Below are 11823 nucleotides of genomic sequence, written 5' to 3' on the forward strand. Positions count from 1 at the left end.
TCAACAGGATGAATGGATTTTTAAAATGTGATACATATACACACAATGAAAAATTATTCAGCTGTTAAAAGGCAGGAAATTCTGATTTGCAACAACAACAAATGAACCTGGAGGACATTTTGCTAGGTGAAATAAGCCAGGCACAATACTCCTGGAGAGGGAGAAATACTCCATGATCTCACTTATACAAGGAATCTAAAAAAGAAATATAGAATATCAGTTACCAGAGGCTGAGGGGGATAGGGGTAGACAGGGAAAGAAGAAATGTTAGTCAAAGGTACAAAGTTTCAGTTCAACAGAAGGAATAGGTTCTAGTGATCTACTGCAAAGCATGGTGACTATTATTAATAATAATGAATCATGTATTTCAAAATAGCTAAAAGAATGAACTTTCTTTTTTTTTTTTTTTTGAGACAAGGTCTCCCCCTGTCACCCAGTCTGGAGTGCAGTGTGGCACAATCTTGGCTCACTGCAGCCTCTACCTCCCAGGTTCAAGTGATTCTCCTGCCTCAGCCTCCCAAGTAGCTAGACTACAGATGCATACCACCACACCTGGCTAATTTTTGTATTTTTAGTAGAGATGGAGCTTCGCCATGTTGGCCAGGCGGAAGAATGGATTTAAAATTTTTTCACCACAAAGTAGTAAGTATTTGAGGCGATGGATATGTTAATTAGCCTGATTTGATCATTCCACAATGTATACATGCATTGAAACATCACATTGTACCCCACAAATATATACAATTATTGTTGGTTAAAAATAAAACTGGTCAGGTGCAGTGGCTCATGCCTGTAATCCCAGCACACTGGGAAGCCAAGGTGGAAGATCGTTTGAGTCCAGGAGTTCAAGATCATAATGAAGTATGTTGGCACCACTGCACTTCTAGCCTGGGTGACAGAGCGAGACTCTGTTTCTAAAAAAATTTAAAAAAGAATAAAACTGTACCCCACAAACATGTATAATTATTGTGTGTCAATTATAAATAAACCAAAACTTTAAAAATAAAAAATAAAATAATGACAAAATAAAAGGTTTACTTAATAAAAATGTGAAAGTTCTTAGCACAGAGATGAGATTTAAAGCCAAGAACCTAGATACGATCACCCAAGGAAGGAGTATTCTTTTTTCTTCTTCTTTTTTTTTTTTTTTTTTTAATATATCTGAGCTCGAAGTTAAAAGGAAGGAATAATTTAAAAAAAAAAAAAAAAAAAAAAAAAAAAGCCAGACATGGTGGCTCATGCCTGTAATCCCAGCATTTTGGAAGGACAAAGCAGGTGGATTGCTTGAACTCAGGAGTTTGAGACCAGCCTGGGTAACATAGCCACACCCTGTTTCAAAAAAAAAAAAAAAGACATGGCATTCCAACATTAAAATCATCTATAGATGAATTCCAGCTAATGAATACAGAAGGAAAGGTGAAGTTAGAAAATCACTACTTCATGGCCAGGCGTGGTGGCTCGTGCTTGTAATCCCAGCACTTTGGGAGGCCAAGACAGGCAGATCACCTGAGGTCAGGAGTTCAAGACCAGCCTAGCTAACATGGTGAAACCCTGTTACTACTAAAAATACAAAAAATTAGCCAGATGTGGTGGCATGCATCTGTAATCCCAGCTACCTGGGAGGCTGAGGCAGGAGAATTGCCTGAACCTGGGAGGCAGAGGTTGCAGTGAGCCAAGATCATGCCATTGCACTCCAGTTTGGGCAACAAGAGCAAAACTGTGTTGAAAGAAAAGAAAGAAAAGAAAAGAAAAAAGAAAAATCACCACTTTGTAATCTCTAATAACTGATTTGACACTTTGGGAGGCTGAGGTGGGTGGATCACTGAGACCAGGAGTTCAAGACCAGCCTGGGCAACATCGGGGGACCCCATCTCTTAAAAAAAAGAAACTGATTTAAGCAATAATTATCAACGGATGAAAGGCTGATGGGCTGGTGGGGAACTGTATATTCACAGAATGCTAAGACATCCTGAATGTATTACTTCCTCATCATAAGGGGAAAATGCAACTTTGCAAAGGAGGGATCAGACTGTAATCACTGAACTCACTGATCAACTTTGGCATTACTAAAAGTAGGAAAGTCAGACATTATGTTTCCTGATATGATGCAATATAAAGTACATAGCTTTCCCTATAAAGTATTCATGCCAAAAATATTGAAGCTTAGATCGGGCACAGTGATTCACGCCTGTAATCACAGCACTTTGGGTGGCCAAGACAGGTGGATCATGAGGTCAGGAGTTCGAAATCAGCCTGACCAACATGGTGAAACCTCATCTCTACTAAAAATACAAAAATTAGCCGGGTTGGGCCGGGCGCGGTGGCTCAAGCCTGTAATCCCAGCACTTTGGGAGGCCAAGGCGGGTGGATCACGAGGTCAAGAGATGGAGACCATCCTGGTCAACATGGTGAAACCCCGTCTCTACTAAAAATACAAAAAATTAGCTGGGCATGGTGGTGCGTGCCTGTAATCCCAGCTACTCAGGAGACTGAGGCAGGAGAATTGCCTGAACCCAGGAGGCGGAGGTTGCAGTGAGCCGAGATCGTGCCATTGCACTCCAGCCTGGGTAACAAGAGCGAAACCCTGTCTCAAAAAAAAAAAAAAATTAGCCGGGTGTGGTGGCAGGCACCTGTAATTCCAGCTACTCAGGAGGCTGAGGCACAAGAATTGCTTGAACCCAGGAGGCGGAGGTTGCAGAGAGCAGACATCTCGCCACTGCACTCCAGCCTGGGCAACAGAGTGAGACTCTGTCTCAAAAAAAAAAAAAAAAAAAAATTGAAGCTTAATCTTATCAAGCTTTTATTTTAAATTACAGGAGACAGAACAAACTAATGACACTACAAGGAAGCCATCAGGCTAGTTCAAATCATTGTCATAGAAATAAAAGTGAAGGGGAGAACTGTCCTAGATTAGAAGTTCAAGAAACATAATACTCAAATGAAGTTGTAGACCTTGTTGTTCTACAACTTCAAGTATGGACTACGTATTAGATGGTATCAATGAATTCATTTATTTTGTTAGGTGTGATATAGCATGGTGGTTTTGTAAGAATATGTTTTTTTTTTTTTCGACTGGGTGCAGTGGCTCACATCTGTAATTCCAGCACTTTGGGAGGCTGAGGCAGGTGGATCACCTGAGGCCAGAAATTCGAGACCAGCCTGGCCAACATGGTGAAACCCCATCTCTACTAAAAACACAAAAATTAGCTGGGCGGGGTGGCAGGCACCTGTAATCCCAGTTACTCAAGAGGCGGAGGCAGAGAATCACTTGATCCCAGTGGAGTGGAAGTTTTGCCCCGAGAGCCCACGGTCAGGATGAAGGTTGGGGGCCACCCAGTGACTTTTATTATAGACACCAGAGTGGAGTACTTGGTGGTCACCACTCCAGTTGCCCCATTTAACAACTGGAAGGCAACTGTTGTGGGGGCAACAGGCAACCACGTAGAGCCCCGGCCGTTCTGCCAAGACCAAATATGCCAATTGGGGGGTACCACGTATGCCATAAGTTCCTCTACCTACTGGAATGTTCTGTCCCCCTTCTGGGAAGAGACTTGTTAAGCAAACTGGGGGCACAAATCACCTTTGAACCCCAGGGGACCAGCCAGTCTGACTTTGGGTGAGCCAAAGGGAGTCCTGGTTCTGGCAGTCACACTTCCATGTGAGAAAGAATGGAAACTGCACACTGCCGAGAGGTCAGAGGAGAACCCACTGGAACTCCTGGACGCCTTCCCTACAGTCTGGGCAGAGACAAACCCCCCCAGGGATGGCTAAGGCCCAAAGCTGCAGACAACAGGTGAGGTACCTGGGGCTCATCATCACCAAAAGACACCGGTCCCTGGGACCAGAGAGAAAAAGGGTGACTTGCTCCATGCCCACTACCAACACCAAGTGGAAGATCCAGGAGTTTCTCGGGGCAGCAGGCTTCTGCCGCATATGGATTCCTGGCTTCTCGGACATAGCAAGGCCCCTCTATGGGGCCGTAACTGGGCCGGAAGATAGACCCCTTGAGTGGGGTGATAGCCAAGACATGGCTTTCTGGGAAATCAAGGCACTGCTCCAAAGTACCCAGCACTAGGACTTCCAGATGTGACCCGAGAATTCAATCTGTTCATTCAGGAGAGAAACAAAACAGCACCTGGGGTCCTCACCCAGACTACTTGGGCCTTGGGGCGGGGGGGAAGAGAGGAAAAGAGAGAGAGAGAGAGAGAGAGAGAGAGAGAGAGAGAGAGAGAGGAGACAGAGGGGAAAGAGACAGAGAGAGAGGAGACAGAGGGGAAAGAGACAGAGAGAGAGAAGCCAGGGCCACCGATGGCTCTCAAATGCCTGTTTAACCCACTACCAAGGGCTGCTCTGTGAAAACCCACGGACTACCATTGAGACCATGTGTGGCCTCAACCCGGCCACATTTCTACCCGTGGAGGAGAGAGCCCCAGACCACACTGTGAGGAGGTGGTAGATGAGGTCTTTGCTAGTCGGTCAGACCTCAAGGACTGTCCCCTCCCAAAGGCAGATTTAAACATGTTCACTGATGGGAGCAGCTATGTCCAAAATGGGGAGAGGTATGCAGGGAATGCAGTCACCACCGCTACTGAAGTGGTCGAGGCAGCCCCCTTGCCCAGAAGCTGGTCAGCACAACAGGCGGAATTACATGCCCTCATTCAGGCCCTGTGCTGTGTGGAAGGTAAAACCGTCAATATTTACACTGACTCCAAGTATGTCTTTGCAACTGTCCACATACATGGGGCGATATACAAGGAAAGAGGGCTGCTGACAGCAGGAGGAAAAGAAATCAAAAAAAAAAAAAAAAAAAAAAAAGAAAGGAATCAAAAATAAGGAAGAAATTCTCAGACTGCTAGAAGCAGTTTGGAAGCCCAAAGAGGTAGCTGTTATACATTACAAGGGCCACCAAAGAGGAACTGATCTTATCTTTACAGGAAACTGGCTGGCTGACCAAGAGGCTAAGGCAGCTGCACTGAAGAAAGGGCCTGTGCAGGCCCCTTCCCACTTGTTCACAGTCACCCCTTGGCTACCAGAGGATGTGGGAGAAAGCCAGAGTACTCTAAGGAAGAAAACCTGTAAGCACAGCAAGAGGGGAAAAAGCAGAGTGCTGGGGGATGGTGGCTACTCCCTGACAACAGACCAGTGTTTGCCTAAGAACTTGCCTCATACCGTCACTGCTCAGTGCCATGGTCTCACCCACCTAGATATAACTGATCTGGAAACCTTACTCAATATTACTATATTGCAACCCTCCCCAAACTCTGCTGCAGTAAGCAATCAGTGCCTTACCTGTACTAAAAACAACCCCCCACAGTGGCTGAAACCTGCCCCAGGGGTGCAACGGGTGGGCGGCTACCCCTTTGAGGACATAGAGGTGGACTTCACTGAAGTCAAGCCCAGTAAAGGATACAAACTTACTGGTCCTTGTACGTACATACTCAAGCTGGGCTGAGGCACTCCCAACTGAGATGGAAAGAGCTCGAGAAGCAGTGAAAAAGTCCTTCGTGAAATTGTTCCCATGAAATTGTTCCCCGATATGAGATTATACTCACAATACACAGTGACAATGGGCCAGCATTTGTGGCAGAGATCATCCAAGCCCTTACCAGAGTGCTCAAGATTCCTGAAAACTCCAGGAATCCATATGCGGCAGAAGCCTGCTGCCCCGAGAACAGGCTGCAGGCCACAAAGTTCAGGGAAAGTGGAGTGCATGGATCGAACCCTGAAGATTACACTAGCAGAGCTCTGTCAGGAAACCCAGGTTTCCCGGGTAGATGTGCTTCCCTTAGCCCTGCTTCGGTCACGGTGTACACCAGGACCTATCGGTTACTCACCCTGTGAAATCCTGTTCGGGAGGCCCCCCCACCTCTGGTTAGCAAAGTGAGGGGAGACCTCAGGCAGCTAGAGAAAACAAGCATGACATCCCAGCTGCAAGCACTGGGAAAGGTGCTGTCCCAGGTCAGTCAGTTTGTAATAGAAAGAGCACCTATCTTCCTAGCCAATCCAGTACATCTCTTCCAACCTAGGGACCAGGTCTGGGTGAAAGATTGGAAAAAGAAACCCCTCCAACCTGTCTGGACAGGGTCCCATACTGTAAAACTTGTCACTCCAACTGCTCTCAAAGTCGCAGAAGTCCTTCTGTGGGTACACTATTCCAAAGCCAAGAGGGCCCACCCAAACTCATCGCTGGACCGGTGTACTGCACATCCAGACCTGCGGCACCCCATGAAAATCATGCTCCTGTTAGCTGAATCCTGAGAACTCGTCAAGCCCTGCTCTAGTCACACAACCGGAAGCTGACTAGTCAACCCACGGCCGAAGCTTGAGGAGCCTCCACTGAATTAGCAAATGTGGACTGAAATCTTAATCCTTAGAACTATTCTGACAGCATTTGTTGTTCTACTGTTGTGCTGTCATTACTGTTGTCCATTGAGGGACATTCGTTGTCCACGTCTGGTGTAAAATGTCACTTCCTGTTTTGCTATTAATAATCTTCTTGGCCCTTGCCTTCAGCCCTTGCCTAATTAACATACTTCGGTGCTTCATTGAAGCCATGGTAATTAGAAAAACAAATGCTCAGTTGCTGGCCCTCCCTGGGTACAAGCCGCTAAACACAGGCACCAGGGTGCAAAGGTGGTGCTCCCTAATATCCATAAGAGAGCATCAAAGTGGGGGATGAAGTGGAAGTTTTGCCTAGGATTTTGTTAGCACATAGCAACTTCCCTATTTTAAAACTGTCCCTATTTTTCTGCTAATAACTGCCTCTTTCTGCTCTGTACCTCAGCTTATTGCTTACTAGCTACAAACCTTAAGGAAAACTTCCATGTTGTCTAAAACCTGCTGCATTGTCTAAAGTTCTGAGTTACTTCCCCTGTCCCTTCACCTATAAAAACTGTGTACTTTTCTTAGCAGAGTCCTGACTTTTGGGTGTGAACCCTTCTGGGCCCGCTGGCGTAATAAAGTGTGTTCCTCCATTCCCCTGAGTGCCACTTGGGTTTCTTGTCAGGTAAAATTTTCTGCAATACCAGGAGACGGAGGTTGCGGTGACCTGAGATTGCACCACTGCTCTCCAGCCTGGGTGACTGAGCAAGACTCCATCTCAAAAAAAAAAAAAGAATATGTTCTTTTTAAGGAATATATACTTAAGCATTTCAGGGTGATATGACACATCTAGGGATTTAAATCATCTTAGAAGATATGAGGAGGAATATATCAACAGAATCTGAAGCAGCAGCCAGTGAGGTAGGAAGAAAATCCGGAGAGCACAGGCTCCTTGGAAGATCAATGAATAATGTGTCTCATGGAGAAGTGATCAACTTCGTCAAGTATTACTGGTCGAGGTAGATGAAGGTTGAGAATTGACTACTGGATTTAGTTATCTGAATGTTATTGGTGACTTTGGTAAAAGCAGTTTGAGTAAAGTGATGGGGTGAAAACCTGATTGGGGCGAGTTCAACAGAAGTTAGGAGGCAAGAAATAGGAAATGACAAGCGTACACAATAATACAAAAATACCTGGAATTTTGCTGTAAAGGAAAGAAAAGAAATGGAGCAATAACTGGAAAGGAAAATACGATCAAGAGAGGATTAAAGAATTGGTTGGTTGAAGTCCTTATACCAGTGAGTGACAAGGGATAAGATCTTTTGCACAAATGGAGGGATTATGCCTTAACTAGAAGCATGAAGAAATCATCCATACTAACAGGATAGAAAGCAAAGAACACAGGGGGAATAATGCTGGGAAGTGAACTGATACAGGAGAAGCAGCTTGTGGAAACTCTCTTCTGACTGCTTCTGTCAACCCAGCGAAATTGGAAGCAAGAGAGATGAGAGGTGTTGAGGGTCTGAAAAGCAAGAAGGTATGAAACAGGCATTTAGTAGAATGGATGAGTGATTATATTAGATAAATGAAATATGATTGCCAGGTAGCATGAAGGGTCTGCTTGACATTAATATTGATGGATTTCATTCAAGTGAGACCAGTCAGCATTACTGTTTCTTCAACCATGTTCATCTGCACAGGCCAGAGTTGGCTTTAGCAAAGTGTATTAGTTTCCTATTGCTGCCGTTATAAATCATCACAAATGTTAAAATAACACAAATGTATTATCTTTTATCTTGCAGGTTACATAGGTTAGAAGTCTGACACAGGTCTCACTGGACTAAAACTAAGGTTGCAGCAGGGCTGTGTTCCCTCTGGAGGCTCTAAAGGGAGAAATCTGCTTCATGACTTTTCCAGCTTCCAGAGGCCTCACACATTTCTTGGCTCACAGCCCCTTCCTCCATCTACTGAGCCAGGTAGGACAGGTTGAGTCCTCACACTGCATCACTATGACCTCCTCTTCTGCCTCCCTCTTCCAATTTTTGCTTTTTTGTAGACCAAATTTCACTCCTGTAGCCCAGGCTAGAGTGTAATGGTGCAATCTTGGCTCACTGCAGCCTCTACCTCCCGGGTTCAAGCAATTCTCCTGCCTCAGCCTGCCGAGTAGCTGTGATTACAGGTGTGCACTACCACACCCAGCTTATTTTTTTATTTTTGTAGAAATGGGGTTTCACCATGTTGGCCAGGCTGGTCTGGAACTCCTGACCTCATGATCTGCCTGCCTTGGCCTCCCAAAGTGCTGGCATTACAGGTGTGAGCCACCACACCCAGCCCCTCTTCCACGTTTAAGCACCCTCTGATTACACTGGGCTCACCCAGATATTCCAATTTCCCTATTTTAGGGTCAGCTAGTTAGCGACCTTAATTCCTCTCCACCATATGAGGGTAGCACATTTACAGGGTTCAGAAAGCATGTGGAGATCCTCAGGAGGCCATTACTGTGCTTACCATACGAAGGCTACGGTCTTGCCAAGCCAGTATAATGAAGTGTGAAAGAGAAAAAAAAAGAAGTTAAAGTTGTATACAAGGAAGCCTCCACAATTATTGACTCTGAACTTCAAACTCTGTAAGGAGAGAAGTGAGAACCTGAGGGGTGTGCAACAGTGAAAGATGCAATCAATGAACTACAGGTCCCAATGACATCAAATGGTTGTTGGAATAGGTGTATTAGAGGGAGTAAGGTAGAGGTTGGAGAGTAGAATGCTTGAATGGTGGTTAATAATGGAAATGTAATAGCAAGTATGATTCTGCTGGGTGTGGTGGCTCACACTTGTAATCCCAGTGCTTTGGGAGCCAGAGGTGGGAGGGTCACTTGAGTGCAGGTGTTCAAGACCAGCCTGGGCAACCCAGTGAGACTCCTCCATCTCTACAAAAATCGTTTTTTTTTTTTTGCTTTTTTTTAAAGATGGGTTTCATCATGTTGGTCAGGCTGCTCTTGAACTCCCGACCTCAGGTGATCCACCTGCCTTGGCCTCCAAAGTGCTTGGATTACAAGCGTGAGCCACCGCACCCAGCCCTACAAAAATCTTTTAAAAATTAGCCAAGCTTGGTGGCACACACCTGTAGTATATGTTTATATGTACAATAAGTCCTCAGTTAACATGGTCAGTAGGTTCTTGGCAACGGCAACTTTAAGCAAAATGATGCACAACAGGCCCCTGAATAACACTGGTTCATTCAATATCATTTTGCTGCAACACTGATGAGAAAAATACTGGTTTTACTATGTCATTTCACTTAAAGTCACAGTTTCCTAGAACCTATGGACAATGTTCAGTGAGGACTTACTGTATCCACACACACGTATTTGCCCATGGATGTGTGTATTTGTAGAAGAAAATATTAGAAGTCCTAGTTTCAAAAGTATCTTAACTTTTGAATTGACTCATATAGCTCATCACACACCAGCCTGAGAAAATAAAAATAAATTCTTACTCACACTATTGATTTTATCAAACTCTGGCATGTTTTTCTTGAATAGCAATTTTAAATACCCATTCCCTAAGACCAGCAATCCCAGTTCCAAAGCGTATCCTCAGTTAAAAAGTGCACAAAGGGTGCCTATTACAACAAAAGTATAATGGCAAACAATTGGAAAAATCTAAATGAAAGACCTGGCATGGTGGCTCATGTCTGTAATCCCAACGCTTTGGGAGGCCGAGGCAGGAGGACTGCTTGAACTCAGGAGTTCAAGACAAGCCTGGGCATCATGGCGAGACCCCATCTCTACTAAAAGTACAAAAAAATAGCCAGGTGTGGTGGTGTCTGCCTGTGGTCCCAGATACTCAGGAAGCGAGGTGGGAGGATCACTTGAGCCCGGGAGGGATGGAGGTTGCAGTGAGCCAAGTTAGAGATCGCGCCACTGCACTCCAGCCTGGGTGACAGAGCCAGACCCTGTCTGTAAAAATATATATAAAATAATAAAAATTAAAAAAAAAAATTACCGGGGCATGGTGGCACCCACCTGTAGTCCCAGCTATGAGGAAGGCTGGGGCAGGAGGACTGCTTGAGCCCAGGAGTTCAAGGCTGCAGTGAACTATAATGAGGCCATTGCATTCCAGTCTGGGGGACAGAGCAAGATCCTGTCTCAAAAAAAATTAAAGTAGTACAATTCAGAGACAGAATACTAGTTGCTAGGGGCTGAGGGGAGGGGAAAATTGGGAGTTGTTTAATGGGAGTAGTTTCAGTTTTGCCACATTAAAAAAAGTTCTGGAAGTGATGGGCAGTTGCATAACAATATGAATGTAGTTAACAATACTAACCACACATTTAAAAATCGTTAAAGTGATACATTTTATTTTTCGTAAAACCCATCTCCTGCACAAAAAGATAAATTTTATGTTATGTGTACTTTACAACAATTTAAGAAAAAATTTAAATGCTCATCCCAACATTACCATGTCCCCCACCCTTAGCCAACTGCTGAATGTTTACTCATTTTTCAACGCACAGCTCAAATGTCTCCTCTTGCCACTCCATCCCTTAGCTGACCACTCTTGTAGTTGGCCATCCCCTCATTTATGCCAACACTATGCCCTGCACATACATTATACCGCTTACAGCACTTATAAAATATAGTAATTATCGCTTCACAGATCTGTTTCCACTACTAAATTACAAGCAATCTGGGGCGCAGGGACCTTGTTTTACGCATCTCTGTATCCCCTAGATTTGGGCCTTGATAAGCTGAAAAGAATCAAGAAGGGCTTGATTAAAGCTTTGGCTCTTAAGGAGCTCATACCAGAGGGTCATTTGCCTAAAAGGAGAGGCATCGGGGTCTCCCCCAAGTTTTAGAAATCTGGTCAAACATCCAGAGCTTACTCCCACACCCTACTGCGAGAAGAGTGTGAGCATGCGTCTCAAGGCTCCGCCTCAGCAGTTTGAGTCCCCAGAAGGATACGGGGGCCACCCCCACCTCCGCCCTAGGCCAGGTCGGTTAGCTAAACCAGCCCAGCAGCCCAGACATACCTCAGGTAATGAGCAGCCTGCTCTGGGCTCAAGGCCTCGGCTTCCGGAAACCTTCCCGACGCCTCCATGACCCTCGAATCGGGTTCCAGTTACCGCGGCGGGAGCTTGGAGCTTGAATTTCGCTCACTCCGCCCCGCGCATGCTCTCTGCGCCTGTGGAAAGGGACGCAGCCAACCGTCGGCCTCGCGGCCGGCCAATCCCCTACCGCACGCTGCGACGCCACAGCCTGAACCCCGCCCATGAGAGTAGGCGCCTGCGCCTACGCTCGCCGAGAGGTAGGAGGCCATCTTTGCCTGCAACACACTAAGTGTGTTGCGTCACTCTGTGGCGCCTCGCGTTTCAACCCAGTTTAAACCGTGCTGCGGCCAGTTCGTTCGCGCGTGCGTGTTCCATTACTGGGAGTGAAGGAGACATTGTGGCGACACCTGGAGATCTACTCCGCCGCCTGTGTACCGCAACCAACCCCGCCTCGCA

At 45.7% G+C, this 11823-nt stretch overlaps 1 protein-coding gene across 1 annotated transcript in view; it reads right to left on the reverse strand.

Annotated features, from left to right (window-relative positions):
- ERCC6L (ERCC excision repair 6 like, spindle assembly checkpoint helicase) overlaps positions 1-11524 on the reverse strand; it is a 44949-nt gene extending 33425 nt beyond the window's left edge. Inside the window, exon 1 of the mRNA XM_003944456.4 lies at positions 11350-11524. Within this exon, the coding sequence (XP_003944505.3) occupies positions 11350-11417 (68 nt within the window). The 5' untranslated portion in view covers positions 11418-11524. The remainder of the gene's footprint in view (positions 1-11349) is intronic.
- Positions 11525-11823: the final 299 nt, after the last annotated feature.

This window comes from Saimiri boliviensis, chromosome X (genome assembly GCF_048565385.1).
Source record: "Saimiri boliviensis isolate mSaiBol1 chromosome X, mSaiBol1.pri, whole genome shotgun sequence".
Classification (NCBI taxonomy): Eukaryota; Metazoa; Chordata; class Mammalia; order Primates; family Cebidae; genus Saimiri; species Saimiri boliviensis.